Below are 21950 nucleotides of genomic sequence, written 5' to 3'. Positions count from 1 at the left end.
TGGCTCAGCAGAACTAACATATATCTCCTGCTCCTTTTACACACGCACTCACATAAGCTCAGCGATGCTCTGCGCGATCAACCTCTCACATGTTTAAGCTTGCTGCGGGAGATTTCACTTGTCATGTTTGCATAGTAAGCTAACGATTAATAAGACGATGTCAGAGGAATTGGTGCACAAATTATCATCACTCACAGATCAGTGCTGTCGCTCTCTATACACAGTTCGCACGATTGCAAATTGAAAGCAAATTCAAACGCGATTTCAATATGTCACATATTGGTGGCTCACCGATGCCAATGACATAATTACCCAGCTACATTTCTGAAAGAATGCAAAAGCATTGACATATATTTTTCCTTCCTACAATAGCCCGACGGGCAGGGCAGAGATAGATTTTGGTAGCCTGACTGAAAAAAATCGCTAGCCCCGGGACGTCGGGCTAGCGATATTGCGAGCCCTGTATCTGATTGAGGAATCACTCATCTTTGGAAAAGAGAGTTTATTACAGAGAAATGTCTCTTTCCAAAATAAAAGCTATACTATCCGCTTCTTCTGGGCTATATTCTCAGCAGCATATTAAACATATAAGGAGAATCATGTGCTAACAGCTGTCTAAATGACTCGGGTAAGTTAGTAGCATGCTTGTTGTTTTTGTCTGCTTCCACTTGTCTTTGCACTAGGATGATGTCGGCGTAAATGTGCAGTCATATTCGTTGTGTTCCCACTAGTGCTTTCAGGTTAATCTCGTTGAAATGGCCTTAACGCCACAACACGGCAAATCTCCATTAACGAGCTACCGCCGATCGCCCCGTGCATGGGGCTAGACGGCCAACACGTTAACGAGCTAACTGCGCTAACACACTAGTTCCCACCCATGTAATTGAGCATTGCATGGCACATCCAACATACTGTTTTACTTTAGTCCATGACTCGCTTACCTTCAGGGTCATACGTCACATGAAAACCAAAATAATTCCAAACGCCAGATCTGAATGAGGGTGGGGGAAGTCCATGTTGCAAGGAGAGCTTAACTTCTGTCTCGCTAGCTTGCCCTGCGCTCTTCCTTCTGACTATGCTGTCTGTGTTGAGCGCTCAGTGGATCTGCACTCGACAGTGCAGCCTAGGCGGAGTAGTCGAACGCAGATTCACTGAGCGCTCAACACAGACAGCATCGTCAGAAGAAAAGTTGATAAAATAAATTACAAATTTTGTATTGTTCGATACATATGCGTACCGAACCGAAAGCACTGTATCGAACGGTTCAATATCGATACGAATATCGTTGCACCCCTATTAATTACATTATTGGAGACCGAGTGCGTGGCTGTATGCTGTGAAAAGGGTCATCATAATATCACAGAAAACCTCAGCGGTTTGATAATGAGATGATGAAAAAAATCAGCTCCATATTGTCAGAATCACATTCTAATTTGGATGACCTCCCCCACAGAGACTTTGTAAATTGATTGAACTGCCACAGAGCCCGTACTTTCGACAAATTCTCATCCAATTTCACCTCCTGTTTTTTTGGCACCGGGGTATCTTTTCCTAGTTGATTTGCATCAATAAACCTCAGTAAGCAAGGCATTGTAATGCCTAATTGGGCGGTAATGAGCTGTCGCATTATGCATAGTGCTGAGGTTCAAGCTTATTAGTTGCTTGGTTGCCCATAACATTTTCCTGTCTTCTCCGCGCTACTTCAGTGTTGCATGATTGTCAATGCAATCTCCCTTTTCTCTCTCACCTCCTTTTCTCCCTCTCTATTTCAGCCCTATATGTTCTCTCGGTCCCTCTCCCACTTCCCTCTCTCCGCTGTTCTAAAAATAGTCTCCTATTATCCAGGAGGCTTGGGCCATGTACAGTTAGGCAGCAATCAGCATGGCGGCCATGCACATAACGGTTCACAATAGCTGTCATTCCACTAACGCTAGCTAATATAATTCTCTGTGCATTACAGAACCTGCTGGACCGAACAGAGGGTTATAGTCCGTGCTAATTAAAGGTCATGTATTTTCTAACGAGTTAATAGACAACCCCGCGGTTGAATAAAATCTCTAAACCGTTTTCCACAAAATACCTCACAAACATAGCTTTTTTCAGAGCTATCCTTTTGTGTCTTTACTTTAAATGCAGATGTGCTGCTGCTCACCATCATTTGTGTCCAGAGGAGAATGCAGTCAGTATTTAGGGTCCAGCTGCAGTGCTAGGAAGTTAATGCCACTTTTTAAAACTTAACACACAGGAAACCTTGAAAAGTTTGACTATAGACCACCTTTAAAGCCAAGATGGTTCCCTTAATATACAGTTGCTGTGTTGCAGCAAAAAGCTGAGCCAGGTTTAAAGATTATAGTTTTTGCCAACCTCAGTGCAGTTAAATGAAATGAAATTTTATTTATATAGCACCAAATCCCTGTAACAGTTGCCTCAGGGTGGTTTATGTTGTGGGATAAAAAAAAAACTACAATGCAAAGTAAACCTCAACAATCAGATGATCCCCTTTAAGCAAGCACTTGGTGACAGTGGGAAGGAAAAACTACTGTTTAGCAGGAAGAGATATTTGGTAGAACTGGGCTCGGGGAGGGGCAGCCATCTGCTCTGACTGGTACAGGGTAAGGTGAGGAAGACGGGACAAAAAACACACTGTGGATGAGACCCAGAGAAGAATAATGAGCCTGATGCAGGAGTTCATAGCAAATACTGAGAAGCTTTTACTGTGGTTTCTGCTAGAAGCACATTTGAACACATTTATGTTTCCCGGCAATTAAAGAGTTAATAATATTATCAGCATTATCAAAATAAAATCTCAGCTGTCCAACTTTTAAAGAAAATCCTTTTTTGGTCCATTTTTTTAAGCTGACGTTGACATGTGCTACATTAAATATGGCGGCCCAGCTGTCCGAGTAGACTAGCTGGACTGCAAGGTTGGACGCTCTTATTTGCAATGGGGGTGGGGGCTGATGCAAAACAGAGCCTCTTGTAGCATTAGGTTGGGGAATTCACCTTGTTGAATCACACCACAAGACACCCAGGTGTAAGACAAATCCGTGATTGTCACCTTTTGCATTTTCACGCTTGGTAGAAACCCAAATTTATATTTGCGTCTGTTCCAGGATTTGCTGGAGACAATTCAAATCTTAATTAGACACAAATGACAAACGGTAACTAACAGGGTGAATTGGCTCGATGAGGAGCATGGTGCTCGTTAGTCAATCATTTCCTAACCCAGAAGACACCAGCCAACAAATTGGACAAATCTCCCAGGGCCCCTCCCGCACATTGCGTCCTTATGGGACCCACAATTAGCACCGTAGGAAGGAGGGTGTTTGCGTGTTAGGGTGGCAGTGGAAGATGGAGAGTGTGAGGGGTTGTGAGCCTGTGTGAAAGATTTTCATCTTGCGATCTGAACGCAGTAAGGAAGAAAAACGTGCCCTGAGGCAACTGTTGACATTGCGTTGAGAGCCGCTCTGTGCTGAGCTCCTGCTCAGTATTGTTATAATGTATTTATATAACACTGTTAAATGGCGAGACCTGTTCCACATTCATCTACATAAAGGAGCACTGTATTGCCTAGGGCTAAGCACAGACACGTACACACAGACACAGACACACTCAAGTACACAAACGCAGATGAGATCATTAAGCAAGGCCCTCCCATTGCTACCCGCGACCCCTCGGCACACCCGGCATTGACTGTTGATTCCCCTCCTCACTTGTCACTCGTGATTGCCAAAAAGCAAGGCACCATATGCCATTCTGTTTGTAAGTGCGACCACCCCCTGTGTCATCTTAAACACACACACACAGGCGTAGACGCACACCTACATAAACAACCATACGCATGCACGCAAACACACAGGCGCACACACGAATGCGACAGACACAGTTTCCCAGTCGTAGTCAAAGACAACGACAAACTGCAATTCCCCTCAGCAAACGGTTCTCAGATGATGAAAGTGAGCGTTTTCTTCCTCTGATTTTTGACTGTGCAGCGTGGATGTGATCAGAGAGGCCTCCCTCGCATTGCCACTCTCCTCTCTCTTTCTCAGCATTATGCAGTCTGTCCCTGCACCTTCCCTCCTCCCCCCGCTGTAACAGAAAACACTCACACTAGACAAGAGCAAACTGTTTCCATCTGCTTGCTAATTCTTGATCTGTTAGTCTGGCTTGCAGGGGGAATGGTGACTTTTAGCTCCTGTGTTAACAGGGTCAACCCAGATTTCTTCCTCTATCCTTTCAGTGTAAATCTTTTTTTGTTTTGTTTTGTTTTTATAGGTGAAACGGGATTATTTATCTGTCAGCCTTTCTAGCTTTATTCCCAGTTGACAGTTTCAGTGGGCTGGATCTGTTCACATGTTATCACATTAAAACAAGCTATAAAGAAACATCTGGCTGAGTGAGACTGGCTGTCATTATCCTCATGAGCTGGTGGTTCATCATTATCACGCCGACTGGCTGACTGACAGCAGTCACTGATTAACATATTGACTCTAATTGACTGTCTGGCTGGCCATCTAAATGACTGACTTAAGCAGAGACTTACTGACTGACTGGCCGGCTGGCTCACTAACTAATACAGCCACATGGCTGGTCTACTGACTCACTAATTAACTGACTGACCCACTCTACTGACTGACTGATTGACTTGCATCCGCAGACTGACCAGCTGACAGTTGCTTTGTCTCATCATGTGTTTTTATCAGTGCGGTAAGGGAAGCCTCGCTCTTGATATCAGCACGACGGCTCTCTGACTGACAGGCACATTTCCATTTTTTCCCATTAACTCAGATATGGGAAGAAATTTGAAGAAGTGATGAGATAAAAGAGCCTGGGAAGAAATAGACTGGTGGCTCTGCTTCTGAGTGTGTGTGCCTGTTTATTCAAATAAAAGAGACCAGCTTTGCAGTCTGTTTCATCCTTATTGACAAAGTTCTGCTGCATTTTCCTATAAAGTCCAATCAGTGTAGAAAGGATTTGGAACAAGTCGCTGATCACATTTCATTTTTTCTTTGCTTTAGTTAGTCTTAGTTATTCTTGTGCAGCTTTGTTAGTTTTCAGTTTGTCTGACCTGCAGTTACCATCTACATGCTTTATTTCAGTAACTTGCATTCAGTGGAAGATCTGAGTAACAAACTATTTCCATTTGATGCCTTAAATGCCGTCTATTGTTTTACTCTTTCTTGAATTTGGTTGTCTTAACTCTGTAATCACAGGCATCAGAACTGTTGATACGTGTGGTCCTGTAGCTACTGTAAATTTTAAGAGAGCAGTTGTATTTGTCCATGTGGGTGTACAGTATTTATTTGGACACATGCTTATATGCTTGCACTGTACGTGGGTCCTACCGGCGTAACTGTGTGTAGTGAAGCGTGCATGTGTGTTACAGTGTTCACATTGAACACAGAAATCATGGCACTCTGCGACAGCTGCTACATAATCAGATTACTACTGCTTCAATTTGGGTTGCTTTATGTGTGTCTGGTCATTTGGGCCAAACCCATCTCTTGAGGCAACAGCGGTAGGTCTGACAGCATGTGTGGCCGGGATACATTCATTCAATTTGAGTCTGTTACCTTCTCTGGACTTCAGAGAGTCTAGAGACAAGGTTAGTGCTCGCACGTGTGTTAAAGTGTTCACATATGTGCTACATTTTTGGGTGCACCTGGTTCAGAAGGTATCTAAACCAGAAGAGCAGAGCTTAAAAGGAAGCGTAGCATGTCAGTGTGTCACACAAGCTGTGCTTTTACATATTCTGCTCCATTTATTGCAGACACACCAGCCTTCTCATCTTTCCCTTTCATCTTTCATTTTCCACATTCCTCCTCTCACTCTCTCTGACTCTTGTTGGATTCTCTAAAGCTAATTAATGTTGAAAAGGACATTTCGTTTAGCAAAGTCCTCCAGATGCTTTTTGGCTTTTACTTGGGGCCATCTTATCACACCAGATTCTCATTTCTCAGGAATTAATTTAAAATTTTCTGCCCTTTTAATTTTTACTGCTGAGTTCAGTGTGTGTGTATTCACCAATACAGTGCTGTGAAAAAGTATTTGCCCCCTTCCTGATTTCTTAAATGTTTGCACATTTGTCACACTTGGATGTTTCAGGTCGTCAAACGAATTTAAATATTAGAGAAAGATAACCCGAGTAATTGCTCAATGCAGTTTTTAAATGATGATTTTGATCATTAAGGGAAAAAAGCTATCCAAACCTACCTGGCCCTATGTGAAAAAGCTATTGCCTCCTAAACCTAATAACTGGTTGCACAACCCTTGGCAACAAGAACTGTAATCAAGCGTTTGATAACCAGCAATGAGTCTTTCACCTCACTGGATGAATTTTGGCCCACTGTTCTTCACAGAATTGTTTTAATTCAGCAATATTCAAGGGTTTTAGTCCGTAAACAGTCCATTTAAGGTCATGCCAAAGAATCTGAATCTGATTTAAGTCTAGAATTTAACTCTCCCACTCCAAAACCTAAAATATCTGTTTTGTGAGCAAATCAGGGGCAGACTTGCTGGTGTGTTTTGGATCGTTGTCCTGCTGCATAACTCAAGTGTGCTTCAGGGGATGAACTGATCGTGGGACATTTCTGGTCCTAAAGCAGCAAAATCAGCTCCCAGACCATCATACTACAGCCTTTGTACTGTTTTTGGTCAGCAGTGGTTTTCTCCTTGGAACTCTCCCATTTTTGCCCATTTTTGTCTCTTTCTTATTGTTGAATCATCAACTCTGACCATAACTGGCCTAAGCTCTTGGACGGGTCATCCATCTGCTCTTGGAGTAATTTTGGTAGGTCGGCCACTTTTGGGAAGGTGGTTCATTGAATCCCAAAGCCTTTAAAATGGCTTTACAGACTGACAGAGGTCAATGGCTTTGTTGCTCAGCTGTTTCTTTACATCAGGGCATGATGTGTTGCTTTTTGAGATCTTTTAGCCTCGGCCTAGGTGTGGCTCATGAAATTGAGATCAGCTGTCCAAAAATAAAATGTGGTTAATCACAGATAATTTATGATTAATTTACTGGGAGATTTTTTGTTGTTTTTTTTTACACAGGACCAGGTAGGTTTGGATAGCTTATTCCGCTTAATGAATGAAATGATCATTTCTAAACTGCATTTTGGATTTACTCAGCTTATCTTTGTCTACTATTAAAATTTGTTTGTCATATATAAGTGTGAGAAATATTAAAAAAGAACAGAAAGACATCAGGAGAGGGACAAATACCTTTTCACTGTATTATACACAGTTTAATGGCAGAAATTATACATTGTGTCTAGGAGCAGATGATATTTATTTGGACAAAGTGAACATCTTGATTGATGACTGCGCTTGCTTTCTGTTTTTATTTGTGGAAACCTTTAACCCAGGTTTCAGCAATTAGTAATGCATCATTATGAGAGGAAAGGAGTCAGTACCTGTCTGCATAGCATCTTAGCATTGTTTTAAGACATAAAGTATCCAGTGGCAGCTCTATCTCCGCTGCCATGTTTGACCTTAAACAGACTCTGCAGAAAAGGAAAGAGAACCGGTGACCTCAGTCAAACTATACTTCTGGGACAGCTGGTTGCCCCTGTGTGTGTTTTACCCCGGTGTTTGTGGGTATTGTTTCTACCACAAGGGCATTTTGTCACCTCCCAGCTGGTCTTATCAGAGTCTTGCAGAGCTATGTGGTCTCGGAAAGGTCACCCACACCACAGGAGGCAGCAGACATGGATACACTTCGCACCCCCCACTGTGTTGTTTTCTCTGTCTCTTCAACTTCTGAAGATGGCGAAGACCATCTTTCTTTGGTTTTATTGGGTTTTTTTTCTTTCTGTGTGTCGCGTGTTCATTTTTCCACACAAGCGAAGAGACTCGAGGCTGAGGTCAGAGGTCGACATCACAGTCTCGAGGCTCCAATGACATTCCTCTTGTTTATTGCAATTCCTGCGACCTAGACCAAGTGAGACAGACATAAGATTGAAGGATTGCACAAAATGTCCTCAACTTCCTCATTATCTCCTTGGCTGCTTATGCCCTCATGTTGAGCTGGCTCACTCTGCTTCATTACTGTAAGGAGACTATCTTAAAGGTGGAATGGCAGGCTTCCAGTTGGCTCTATCAACCTGTCAATCACTCCAGTCTAATCTTAGCTCTGCCCCTCAGTGCTGCCCATCATTTCCTGGCACTGTGGAGCAGTGAGCAGATTCTAATTCCCCTGAAATAGATAAGGATTTTAATGGATGGCCTACTCAATTATGCAATGGTGTTTTGTTGTTTACTTTTGGTGGCAATACCGCACCCTTCTCTTTTCTTCTTTCTTTTTCTCTTAGACCAAATAAATAACTTTCACCACTGAGCTAGACCAGCTTGCAAGGCATATGCTGCACAATGCACGTATTAAAATGGTAATGGATACTGTTGAAAGGCTTCTTGTAAACACACACATACACGTCTGCACACACGCGCGGTGCTCTCTGCCACTCTGTCCGTCATTCTCTGCTGTTGTCACAGTAACCATCTCACCTTCCCTTCACAGTCCCGCCCTAATGAGACCACTGGAGGACACGGAGAGGGAGAGAGCAGCAAGGGGGTGGCAAAGAGATGCAGACACAGAGAAAAACAGACATGTATCACAGGAAGATGGGCAGCATGGAGGCAGGGTTGCCATTGTCTTGTATCTGCTCGCTGCACACGAGAAACCCTCTCTGTCAGCTACCGTTCCAGAAACAAAAGCCACTGCCCAGCCAGCAGCATCTGCTGATTACACTGTCTGCTCATGACCACACCACAAGTTCAGTTTGCTGGCTTGGCATTTCCATGTAAATCCAATAACATTATCTTTAATAGATAATTACCCCGCGCTGCATGATTTGTGACCGCAAACACAGATTAAAATTCAATTAAAGGTAAAAGTGTGCGTGGGTGCTGCCTGCTCTGCTTTGCTGAGTGGCTCCATTGAAGCTCAATGAATCACATTCAGCGATTATATCTAATGTACATGTGTATAATGCACTTGAATTCATTTGAAAGAGACAGTATTAAAATAAATGTGTGAGGGTTTGTTTTTTTTTTTTAATCTCCGGAAAACATCGCTGTACACAAATGCGATCAACGTCACATGAAGGTTGATAAACAAATAGATACAGCCAGAAAGGCAGAACGTGGTGGAGCAGACCAGCAACGCTCATATTAACATCTGTTCTTTTATGTACTTTTAGAGTCTCTCCGTCTGCTGCAGCATCATAAAAGCTCTAAATGAAGTGAACGAGGCCTCTGGGCTCTGCACAGATTGGCCCAAGAATTTCATCTGGGAAAACACATCTGCCAAATGTTACAGTAATAAGCAGGCCGCTCGTACGGGCATATGAGTGTGTGCAACAGGTTCAGAGGCTCTCATTTAAAGGCATACAGTGTGCTCATATGAGACCAAATGTAAGGCATGCAAAAGTACGACGCATGCTTATTCTTGTCAATGAGATATACATGCGCTTTGATTACACGTGTGCATGTGTGACGTTTGAGGATCCTCTAACGCGGGGTGTGTGACCTTTCACCATAGTTATTAACCAAGAGATACCATTAAATGATATAAAAGTTCTGTCCTGTGTTTTTTTTTTTCTTTTCTAAATAAAAGGACATTTTCAGAGAAATTAACAAAAAACATTCTGTCTTATAATTACAGGACAGTCTGGCCAATGTGCTAGCAGAACATTTTCTGTAACTTTACACATTTATTTCATACAATTTAAGCCCAGAGAGTCGTGTTGATAGATTTATTTTATTTACTACAGAGATGTGTTATTGAAATTGCACTTATTATCCTTTATTAAAATCTCTCAGGGACTAAATGTCTAGTTAAACTTCTTTAAACTGACAGAAAGGAGAATTTCACTGGTCTGGCCCACTTTAAATCAAAATGGCCTATATGTGGCCTGTGGTGTAAAATGAATATGACGTCCCTGCTCTAGCAGGTTCAGTCAGTGACATCAATCAGAATGTGTCACATTTAACCATGGTATGGAGCTGTTCCCATCTTATTTCTGTGCTGCACTTGTTAGGGGGAGATAACTGCAACCCTAAACTAACAAACTGCCCAGCCAGGAGCCTTTCAGTCAGTCATCTTCGAGCTACATGCATGTCCTAGTGTGATTTAGCAGATTCGGCCTCGCGGTGAGCCCTCGTTCTTTGTTGGAGCCGTTTACATAATAGCAGATTTGGGTTTTATGAGGTGAATGTTAGATAACACACAATCATAGTGTAGTGTGATTTCCAGTCTTTACTGTGGCTTCATATGTCAGGACTTACAAAATGCTGTTGATCAGCACTGCAAATTTGCCTATACTTGCTCCAAAGATTTGCATAGATTTCCTCAGCTTCACTGCCAGTCTCAAATATCCAATGATTGTTGAATATGTGATGTTATATGTGATTCCCTCTTCTTTTAGAGGCAGTCCATAAACATCTGGGAACTGAGGAGACCAGCTGTTAGATTTTGGGGAGAGGAATGTTGTCTCACTCTTGTCTGATACAGGATTTTAACTGGTGAAAGGTCTGGACCGCAGGCAAGCCAATTCAGCATCCGAACTCTTCTCCTATGAAGTCATGCTTTTGTAAATATGCAAGGCCTTCCTTGAAAATTGTAATTTGGATCGGAGCACATGTTGCTCTAATACCTGTATATAAACCTGTATTTACCTTTCTACAGCGATGGTGCCTTTCCACATGTTCAAGCTGCCAATTTCAGAACTTTAACCTGTATTTATGGATTTCATTTTGAACTGTGTTCAGACAGCGAATTCTGGAAGCGTTCCTGAAACCATGCAATGATTTCCATCACATAATCATCAGCATCCGGTATTGATTTTCAGCCTTGTCCTTTGCACACAGAGATTTCTCCAGATTATCTGAATCTTTTGATGATATGATGCACTGCAGCTGATGAGATATTTAAAGTTTTTACTCTGTGGTGAACCTCTGCTCATCTTTACCTCTGTGAAGCTCTGCCTCTCTAAGATGTTCTTTATACCCATCATGTTACAGATCTGTAGTCTTTTAACCTAATTAGTTGCATTATGCATCTCCAGCTGTTTCTTTTAGTACCATTTACTTTTCCAGCCTTTCGCTGCTCAGTCTCAACTTTTTTTGAGACCTGCTGCTGTCATCAAATTCAAAATGAGTTTTTATGGGTTTATGAGATTTGCAAATCATCGCATTCTGTTTTTAGTAATAATTTGCTCACGCACGTGGCATTTACACAAACGTGGACGGTGCACAACACGACATTCACATTATCTGTGTGTATGATGACTATCCTGACATTGCTACAGTCCTCACCCAGTAATACTGTTCGCTCCCAATCAACGTCCCTTGTCAATATTTACTATCGTCTGCCGGTACATCAGCCGCCTTTGCCGTGTTCTCGTTTCTCACCGTCAACTTAATTAGTCACATCTCTTGGTTTAATTACATCAAGTGGAAGGAGGTTGCAATCTCAAGTAGATCAAATTAAGCTCTATGCAAATGCTGGAGTGTCTCGTTCCAGGTTTCTGTGGCAACAATGTCTCTATCTTCCTTATTTCTGTTGGGAGGAGTAATGCAAAGCTTGTCATCAGTTGCTAAATGAAATCTTACACTGGAAATCACTCCTATTAGGCAGGTTAAGTGGTTGACTGTCTGTTTAAGTTTCCGCTGAGAAGTGACTAATCCCCGCTGTGTGTGTGTATGTGTGTGTGAGAGAGACCGAGAATGAGAGAGGGGGACATATGAGAATGAACCAGCTTAGATTTGGGAGAAAACATCAGAGTTACATCATATTTGACTAATCAGCACTGACAGCCTGTACAGAGATGATCAACTTCAGCAACTTTTCAGCATCACTGGCAAGTAAACTAACCATGTATCGTTTTCTATCTTGTTCTATCTCTCAAGATACTGTAAGTAAATGTTTCAGGATAGTATAATGTCATCAATACAAATTAACACTGTGCTATCAAAACACAGCCGAATCAAGTTTCAGCCTGTGGTTATACATTTCCTACTAATGTACTTGTGTGCTGCACTTCCTCTTAAACTGCATGGCCATATTGACACTTTAATCAATGCATTCCTTAAAGGGATTCTTAGGAAGTTGGAGCTCTTATTCTTATCTCAGTGAGATTCCGTCTGGTACAGAAGCATGGATGGCTGTAACATAATGGCATCAGGTCTTTCACATGTCCAACCTGCTCTCTTTGCACTTTGAAAGTAGCTCATTGTCGTTGCTTTGTTTTTGTTTTTCCATAAACTCTACATGTACTGTAGACCAGCGGTCTCCAACCTGTTTTGCACCACGGACCGGTTTATGCCTGACAATATTTTCACGGACCGGCCTTTAAGGTGTCGCGGATAAATACAACAAAATAAAACTAGTACCGGTACCGAAAAAAAGAGGATTTATTCATAACACACGTGAAAAGACCCAGGAAAACCGAGTTAACGATAAAAACGATAACAAAATAACGCTGAAAACCGATAAAAACCCTGAAATGCTTGAAAAGCATTCACAGTATTGTTCTTTGAATCTTTATTATTATTTTTCCGTACGTTTTTTGGACGCTAACTCCTTCAAAACCGTTCAACTTAGAAAAACCATTCAAACACCATTAGATTCCTCTTCTTTTGGACAAGTGTGCTTCTATTTTTCTCATTTTTAACATTTATATTTTTAATTTTATTCAACTTTATTCAACAAAAATTTATAATGTATTTCAATGGGGAGACCCTTCAAATCCTCATTCAACTTACTCATTTTTAAACTCTTACTACTTCCACATACGTTGACATAGAGCCACCATTCAAACTTTAAAACGAAGACAAGACATTCAACTATTCAACTTGTATTTATCTTTTCAATATCTATTATACTTTTTCTTCAGTTCCAGTTTAAGTTTCATGATGTTTTTTCACCCGTTTCAGAGTTTATAATGGGTGTGTATGGGACGGAATGTTGGGGCTAGAGTGAGACAGCTCAACTGCTAGAGTGAGAGGAGCAAAAAAATTAATCTTAAAATCTTTTTTAAAACTGCTGCTGTGTCCACAGCGTTTGCTCTACAGGTATGATTTTACCCTCAAAACGTAGCCATCGCTGTCCTCTTTCATCCAATGTGTTTACTATTGTACTAGGTGTTATGGTTCTTCCATAAATGTCACCAATGCACAGCCTCCTCCCTCCAACTCTTCCATAGACTCCAATGTTAAAATGTCTCAGAAGGTTCGTTTGAAAATCAGAAGTACAGGGTGTCTTTACACTGTCACCACGTCCATATAATAAACTCCACAGGCATGAAAACTGAGAATGTGGTAGACTGGACATTGCTGGTGCTCACGGTGAAAGAATTTTGTCAATATGACTTGTACTTTTCATTTGGGAACGATTTGTTTCGGCCTGACTTTTCTGTTCATTTTAAGCAGCAAAAGTGAGGTGCATGTCTGTCCGTGTGTATGGAGCCATTGGGTGCAATCACTATAGCAACCAGGCTCACACCTGCCTGCTAAACGAGCTCTCTCTCACTCTGCCAAGATTCATCTTAAACACTTCTCTTTCAACTGCTGCTGTGTCCACAGTGTTTGCTCTACAATTAAAACATTTTCAGCTATTTTCCAACTTCTGTGTGAACATCAGCTTTTAGCACTTTTGTTTTCAGATTAAATTTTGTTTTCTTTTTATCTAATTCAAAATTTTTAACTTAAATTCAGCAATTAATTCATTTCAGTGCATACATTCAGATTCAAGCATTCACACTGCAGTTTCTTCAGAAAATGCACTTTCTAGTTAATTGAAGTGTCCTCGCAAAAGTTCATGCTTGGACTTTTGCATGCTTTCAAACAAATGTGTGTGCGCATGTGGTGGCCACACTGATCCATCAAAAACTGAAGGAGGATATTTCTCACTGTTGGTTGGAATTTTTAAATTAGAGCTTAACGTGACGATGCACTTGCAGAGACACTTGCTCATCTCGCCTCCTTAACTTTCTCTTTCTTTTTGACAGTTATACATGCCACAGTGCGTGGGGACAACACGATGAAAAGTGAGATAAGTGATCTAATTTGCAGACATATAACCAGACTGGACAAGATAATAAAACCATAGGGTCTATATTTGTTTGGTTTATTTAAAGCCAGCATATGTTATGAATTACAGAGCTAAAATTACTGCTGTTTATGTGAATCTGTAAATGTCAAAAAAGGGATATATGCACATATTTGTTGTTGGGTCTGTGAAACTTATTCTCGTTAACGACAAAAACAAGACGAACATCTTTTACTTGCTAGCAAGGGAGGCCCCAGCCGGTGTCTCAGAAAGCACTCCTGAATCCTACCGCAATGACCCCAACGACGGCCTCCGCTTGCTGCCTTTTATTGGGAAAACAGTTCACACAATACACATCACAGCGAAGCAACGCCCACCATAAAACCCCCCAAATGGTTCTAAGACAAGGCACTATGTGTGTGTATGTGTAAACATCTGTATGCATCTGCTGTTTCTAACAACATCCTGGTCATAAAGAGGGTAACCTCCCCCACACCCAATGCATGGTTCACCATGCATAACACAGTGAAGCCATACAAAGGGCAGGAAGCTTACCAAACATCAAACAGAATCTTTGCAAGGGATGTGTAATAATCCTCCCCCAGCACAGAGTGGCTGGAGAGGTGGTCAGGGACAAAGGAATGTCTTGATCCTATAGATTGAACTAAGACCTTACAAATTTAAGAAGCATAATGACAAACATTCAACAATTAGACTTAACATTTATGTTCAGCGGTCAGTAACTACAGTATATATTCAGTATACACATTTAATATAAATCCAAAAAAAAGAGTCATTCAAAGGCATGTTAAAGCCTTTCTTCTTTGTTATATGAAGTGAATTAACTGTATTTTTTTGTCGAAGAAGGAACCATTCATCAGGTAAATCACATGATGCAATCAAATTTCCTGTGGACCGTTAAGTGACCTTGTTTTTCTCAGCTGCTGCATTCAAGAAGTCAGGAATGACCTTTCAGACTCAAATGCACATGGAGTATGTCATATCACCAAATTCACGCTGAACTGGGGAAAATGGGGTTAAATGCTGGGCCACTCAAACTCTATTAAAAATAAAATCCATATTTTGTCAGAGCATTTAAAAGTCACGTGTATGTGTCTGTAATCTCAGTGCAAGAAGCTGTTTAAATAAGGATTTTTAAAGGTTAATTGTTCCTATAATGATGGTTTAATGTTTTGGTGTATTATCAGAGATATGTGTAAATAAACTGTACCTCTTTAGGTTACACCTTAATAACAGGGGTACTCACGTTAACACAGAATTTAGCTGTATGGTTTAAATAAGTAAAAAATTGACTGTTTCCTGTAGTAAAGCGTAACTTCATTGAAACACATTTTCGAAACCTTTCAAATGAAGACGGTGAAACACATTCAGGATTGATTTAATGAGTTTGATCCCTCCCCTGTCTGCTGTTTATCTCTGATGATCTCTCTCACGTCGCTCTCTTCCTCCATCTCAGTAACTTAAATCTGTTTTCTTTTGCTTTGTACTGCTTTCTTCGTCTTTGCCTGCCCAAATCCCCTTTGTTCCAGGCCCCATCACTCTGCTTCTCTGTCCCCATTTCAGTCTCCATTTCTATTTATTTCTCTCACTCTTTTCGTCACCCTCTCGCCTCTCCCTCAGAGAGCAGACTTTAGGGAGTAATCCAGCCTCCCAGACAGCTGCACATCACCAGCTGTCTGAGAAAGCTGCACCCGCGCTCTCTCTCTCTCCTCTTCCTCTGTCTGCTTCTCTTCCTCCTTCCTTGCCTGCCCCCCCTCTGCCTCTCCTGGCTCATCTGAGTGTACAGATTGGGCACGGCCAGATGCAACCCGTCACCGATGTCAGATTGTGACACAAATTACCTCTATTTGATCGGTAATGGAAGCCATTTAGTGTCAACGAATGCTTCAGTACTACACATGAAGAGGAGGATTTTACTTCAGTCTAAACTATCATCTCGTAGAGAGAAAATATGTGATTTAATATACATTATATGGCATTCAGAATATTTTTTAATGCATAAATGGAATTGGTAATGTATGGAGGACAGTGGTAGGTTTGTAGCTTGAACCTATTCGCTGGAACGTTGAAGACAATATAATTACACAGCAAGCAAGACACGAAGTAGGCAAAGTTCTTCATGTTTCTCGTGCACGGGAGAGACCGGACAAACGCCGTTCCTTCGCTTGACCCCAGTTGCTCTCGTCCGTTCTCCCGTACCACTGTTCTTTTATTGAGGTTACATGAATATGCATAGGTTCATTAACATATGACGTCTACATACACACAAAGAGTACCTTGCCTGTGTGTGTGTGTGTGTGTGTGTGTGTGAGATCAAGATGTGACCCTGTGAAGACTCCCCAAAGCTGGTGCCAGGCGTCTAGCAGATCTATCAAAACAAAAGGCTCTTATACTTAAAGAGATATACGTGTGTTTGCTAAACCATATATCAGCAAGAGAAGATACGACCTCTCCTAGGAGGTGTGTGATCCACGCCAGAACACTCTGTAGAGGAGTGAACGCACTCCCCTCTTCATGCTACACAGAGTTGTTACAGACCTCCTAGGATGAGACATTCTTTCAATCTACAAATGATTATACACCTCTAAGCATATATGGTTAAATATTTCTAAGAATAAATGACAATCAACAATACAAAACCTAACAGACAGCAGGTCCAAGAGAGTGTATCATCAGGTTGTAACAACATGAGATAAAGCTTTATTTTACAGGTATATGACAGGATTGTAGGCAAACACTAACCACAATTGTATTAGTTAGCAACTACATAAAAACCTCATCACAAGTAACACATTCATAATTTATCATCTTGGCTGCAGACTAAACTGTACATTTTGTGTTTTATGTTTATGTTTTATGTACAGGTCCACACCTTTCATTCAACTCTAATTTAAATATGTGGGAAGAACATATAACAGGACTACTAAACTGTATTACATTATCAGATCATTATATTTACAGTACAGCTATTATTCAAAACTTTTCCTGTCTCAAAATGGGCCTTCGGATGGTGGCTACACACTACACTGAACGTGATTGGCCTGATGGCAATCGACGATGGACTCTGTGTTACTGTACAGAGGAGTATGCATTTCTATTGTTATTTCAACTCATTTCATAAATTTAAAAAAGTGTATTACATGACTATGTGAACTCCCGCCGCCAAAAAGGAAAACAAAAAAAGTTCAAAGAAATATGTTTGGTGATTTTCCATTAGGTTTTTAAGATTCAGGATCATGTTATTGTATTTATGGATTTGGAGACTGCACAATGAAATAAGAGCTGTAGCACTTTGTGCCACCAAAGGATGAATCTGGTAAAAAGGAAAGACGGTGCTCCAAAATCTGGTGGTAGAGCAGTGAGCCGCTTCCCAGATAGCAGCAGGCTGTGGGACTGGGGTTTAATAACCACTTGATCACTGATTTTTACTTTCCACAATAATTAGTTAACACAACAAAACACACCTTTCAGCTTTTCATGAATTTGGAACCTGGGTGTCTCTAAAGGGTCAACTTCTGTTGTTTAAATGAACTATAAATGAAACAGACATGACAGTCAACACAAAAAGGTTCAGACATTTTTCATAGTGCATGTTTGAGGTGTATTTTTTTATTTCTAAAAAGTAATTTATTTGACATAATTAACTGGACTACATACTGAACTTAGAGGACAGAAACAAAGGATCGATCCGATACCAATGCAGGCTTTGGTAATACATAGGACAGTTTTCACAACATTAACATGCACAGTGAGTGTTTTTCAGTCAAAGTGTGTTTTCATTGTTTTAATCAATAATGAAGTCACACTGCAGGAATGATATTCAGTCATGTTCATGTTTACTCTTCCAACCACCATGCTGCACTTCCTGGTTTGGGCCAACTGAGAAATTTTATAGCAAAGTAAAGGCTGACTGGTTTCTGCTGTTGGCTGATTTGCTTTATGCCGCAGTTTTGCTTTTTTCTTCTTCTTCTTTTTTTCTTTGTTTGTTTGTTTGGTCAGTTTACTACGGTGGCCCCTAGAGACAAAGCACGTACAAACTCCAAAACACTTGCAAACTCCAAAACACATGCAAATTCCAAAACACATGCAAACTCCAAAACACTTGCAAACTAAAAACATGCAATCAAACACATGCAAACTCCAAAACACTTGCAAACTAAAAAACACATGCAAACTCCAAAACACGTACAAACTACAAAACACATGCAAACTCCAAAACACTTGCAAACTAAAAAACACATGCAAACTCCAAAACACTTGCAAAATCCAAAACACTTGCAAACTAAAAAACACATGCAAATTCCAAAACAATAACAGTGGGAGGAAAATGTCAAATTTGAGACATTTTAAAAGTCTTTAGACCATAGGTACCAAATTTGGCCCGCAGGCTAATTACATTTGGCCCGCGAAGCCATACCAAATTACTATCAGAGCTGGCCTACTGGTATTATACAGCTAATATATATATTGTTTAGTATTAAGCTTTGCTTGTTCCATATTCAGTTTTTCAGCAAAACTTGTTTGAGTCCATAAGAAAAGATTCATTCTTATATCTGAAGGAATAAATATATTTCAATAAATATTAACGTTAGCCCGCAACTTTGTTCCAGTTTTGAATTTTGCCCACTGTGTATTTGAGTTTGACACCCCTGCTTTAGACCATCAAAAGGATATAGTACAATCCAAATCTACTTTTGGTTTTGCTGGAATTGATTTTGTTATTGTTGACACTATTTGTTTTGGTGTCACTGTACTGTAATTACCTTGCATTTCATTAAAATATGTTTAGAAATGCTTTTCCGTTGCTTTTGGACTGCAAACCCAAAGTGCCACTTTAACAAATGAGATAATATTACACCTTCTCCCCTCAAAGGTACTTTGGCCGTCGAATGCTGCTGTCCCTGTCTTCCCACCCAGAATTTGAAAAGATCCTGGAGAAATACATCCCTACGAAAGACCTGCAGACTGTCAGAGACACCGTCTTCACTCTAAAAACAAAGGTACGGTACCTTTGTCTTTATGTTTACAGGAAAATTGGTATTTTGGCTGGAAGTTAAATATAGGCATCTAACTCTGAGATTGTTGGGGGGGGGTTAGGGTCTTGGCAAGATGCCTCAAGCTACTCAGTCAGCCCGAGGCAGACATTCCCTCCCGGGCAGCGGTACAGTCAGAGCCTCATCGCTCAACAGAGAGCCAAGCCACTCAACCAGACCAACAGGTGGGTGTGGATATCAACCAATGCTCCAGAGTAGCCCATTAAGGCAAATTTATTTTTCACAAATGTGTAATACATATGGAAAACACGTGAATTGTGATGCATTTTATATACAGGGAGTCTCACAGCCATTACAGCTGTAGATCTCAGACACAGAGTTTTGCAGACAAGACTGAGTACATCAAGCAGATCTCGGATCTGCTGGCTTCAAAGGACTTCAGAGAGAGGATCAAAGGCATCGACCAGCTAGTGGCTGACTGCCAAAACAACCCAAACATGGTTATCAACAGTATATTCCCGGTTAATGTTTTCATTTTTCTTTCTCCAAATCCATTTAGTATGTCTTTATGTACATTGTGGTCTTTTCATTATAATGACAAAGTGTTTATCCTTCACTTTCTGATCTCCCTAATTCTAGGTGTTTGATGCCTTCAGAGCCAGGCTGCAGGAGTCCAACAGCAAGGTCAACTTGTATGCCCTGGAGTCTTTACAGAAAATCATCCACTTGTTAAAGGACAAGCTGTCCCAAGTGGTCAACATCCTGGTCCCAGCAATCGTGGACAATCACCTCAACTCAAAGAGCAATGCTATCTGCTCTGCTGCTATTGGAGCTATTAATGCACTCATCTTAAATATAGGTACTTACTTTGAGCATTAAAATAGAGGAGAAAGTTTTGGTTAAAAAAATTGCTTTAATTTGACTTTCATTTTTTTGCCTGCTACAGACAACATACTTCTCCTTCAGCCTTTTTGCGCCAAGGCTCAGTTTTTAAGCGGGAAGGCAAAGGTGAACCTTATCGAAAAGGTCGCAGGTATGTCTGGTGTCCTAGTTTCGGCACTGTAATCAGCTTCTGCTTTGATGTATCTAAATGCAGTGTATTGCTTCTCATCTTCTATATTTAGATCTTGTGACAGAGCTCTACCCTCGTAAGCCCCAGGTGGTAAAGCAGAAAGTGCTGCCCTTGCTCTGGCACCTCTTGGGCACCTCTACCCACAGCGGCACCATTCATGGCTGGGGCGGCAGCGTAAGGGGTGCTACCGCCAACCTGTGCCAAGCCCTTTATGCCCAGATGGGGCCTAGCCTGAGCAAGTGTGCCGCCTCCCAGCCTGCCAATGTTCATAAAAGTCTAAATGATATCCTGAGGACCTTGTCGTAAGGTAAAGCAGGCTCCAAACAGAACCAAATGTCGAAAGAGGGACAGCATTAAAACTGATCTTACTTGAAGATGTTTCATTATCATTTCTTATAGTGCCTGCACTTTTATATAAACACAGAGAAAGTCCTTAGAGCAGTAGTCTAGTGCTGCTCAATGCTGCACTTCACCTGCTTAATGCTTCAAAAGTTGCTAACTTTGTTGTTGTGTACGTGTGGCAGCACGCTTGCACCGAACAAGATTTCTGCAGAAAATGGCAAAAAAAGGTCAAAATGTTCCATGAATCTAAACAGACATCCAGAGCTGAGTGATAATTCTTATAGATTATTGTTAGGTTTGTGTTAAATCCCAAAATAAAACTTAAATGTAATTCTGATTTATTGTTTGCAATAGAAAAATATTAATCTGATTTGATTTCAGTACAAATTAATTATAGGAATAATTGACTGTAACTGTGTTTTCTTTTTTATTTCATTTTATTTTCTCGCACAGCCCCCATTAAAATGTAAAATTTTTCCGTAGTGGTTACTGGGAGCTGCTGGCCGGTCTGTAGGCCTGTGCGTCTGAGGCAGTTTTATTCCTTAATATGAAAGAAAAGCAAATAAACTGGACCTTCTGTGATGCTGCTGATCACAAATTTGATTTTGTTTTATAATGTAGTTGAAATGTTTTTCTGCTGCGCTGAACTTTTATCCTTAGTGCAACTGTGCTTTCAGCTACTTTAGAAACCAATCTTTAAGTAATGCAATGTTTCTTAAGTACAATAAAAAAATTGTGAGCTTGTGTGGAACTGGATTTCTCTAATCATTCCCATCCACTGTGTCCCATCGACTCCATCACTGAAATTCAAGCCAAGATTTTTGTAGTGTGATTTGGAGTCTTTACTGTGCACCAAGATTTCTGTCTTGCTTGTGAGCCACAACTCTTACTTCATCAGCCCCCTTCCCATTCCTCTGTCCACTCTGCACTCATGTGGGAAATGCATAAACTATGTGATATTGACGGACACGGTGCACAGGCCTGCCGGACAGTTATGCAAGGATAATGTGAACTGAAAGGTCTTCTGTGTACATTTTCTTTTATATTATAGCGCTGTGACTTATCTGACTATGTGTTAAATTATTGAAATTATTATATATATGCGAAAGTTAAGGAATCTGAAAGAAAAAAATATAGAAGACACCAAGGTAATTATTCCAGATTACATTTTGCTCATCCTGTTTACATGGGACTAAAGTATGCCATGTAAAGGGCTTTAATCTGCAACACATGCTGTGCACTATTGGAGAGATTTTCATGATCATTTGTTGAGGTTATTGTTTTGGTGGACATGTGGTCCCCTGTAATCCCTTCCCATGAAACAACTGTCCATTGTTCACTCATAACCCAGATGATCCCAAACATTAAATGAAGCATTATGAAGCCAGTACAAAACACTTTAGGGGGTCAGCAGTTTTTGCACCAGAGACACAGAGAAAGCTGACTACCCTCATTTTACCCGAATCTCAGT

The 21950-nt window shown here is 40.8% G+C and overlaps 2 protein-coding genes across 3 annotated transcripts in view; both read left to right on the top strand.

Annotated features, from left to right (window-relative positions):
- The window catches only part of LOC120735036 (Down syndrome cell adhesion molecule-like), a 64518-nt gene extending 45368 nt beyond the window's left edge, over positions 1 to 19150 (top strand). Inside the window, exon 4 of one of the 2 annotated variants that reach the window (XM_040034199.1) lies at positions 18945 to 19150. In XM_040034199.1, the coding sequence (XP_039890133.1) occupies positions 18945 to 19063 (119 nt within the window). In that variant the 3' untranslated portion in view covers positions 19064 to 19150. Of the gene's footprint in view, positions 1 to 8518; positions 12341 to 18944 lie in introns of those variants that run through there. The other variant, XM_040034202.1, reaches the window with a different exon arrangement.
- An 18-nt stretch (positions 19151 to 19168) lies between these two features.
- Positions 19169 to 21422, top strand: togaram1 (TOG array regulator of axonemal microtubules 1). Its single transcript, XM_040034203.1, has 5 exons — positions 19169 to 19289; positions 19403 to 19586; positions 19705 to 19924; positions 20012 to 20098; positions 20190 to 21422. Exons 2-5 carry the CDS (start codon positions 19563 to 19565, stop codon positions 20441 to 20443), a joined length of 585 nt encoding a protein of 194 aa, XP_039890137.1. The 5' UTR covers positions 19169 to 19289; positions 19403 to 19562; the 3' UTR covers positions 20444 to 21422.
- The last annotated feature ends 528 nt before the right edge of the window (positions 21423 to 21950 follow it).

This window comes from Simochromis diagramma, unplaced genomic scaffold (genome assembly GCF_900408965.1).
Source record: "Simochromis diagramma unplaced genomic scaffold, fSimDia1.1 OVJJ01000455.1, whole genome shotgun sequence".
NCBI classification, from domain to species: Eukaryota; Metazoa; Chordata; class Actinopteri; order Cichliformes; family Cichlidae; genus Simochromis; species Simochromis diagramma.
This window is presented reverse-complemented; position numbering and strand designations above follow the sequence as displayed.

Coding starts and splice junctions, on each gene's coding strand:
- togaram1 (XM_040034203.1), top strand. CDS start 19,563: ATGGTTATCAACAGTATATTCCCG. Junction 19,925..20,011: donor TGCACTCATCTTAAATATAG/GTACTTACTTTG, acceptor TGCCTGCTACAG/ACAACATACTTCTCCTTCAG. Junction 20,099..20,189: donor CCTTATCGAAAAGGTCGCAG/GTATGTCTGGTG, acceptor TTCTATATTTAG/ATCTTGTGACAGAGCTCTAC.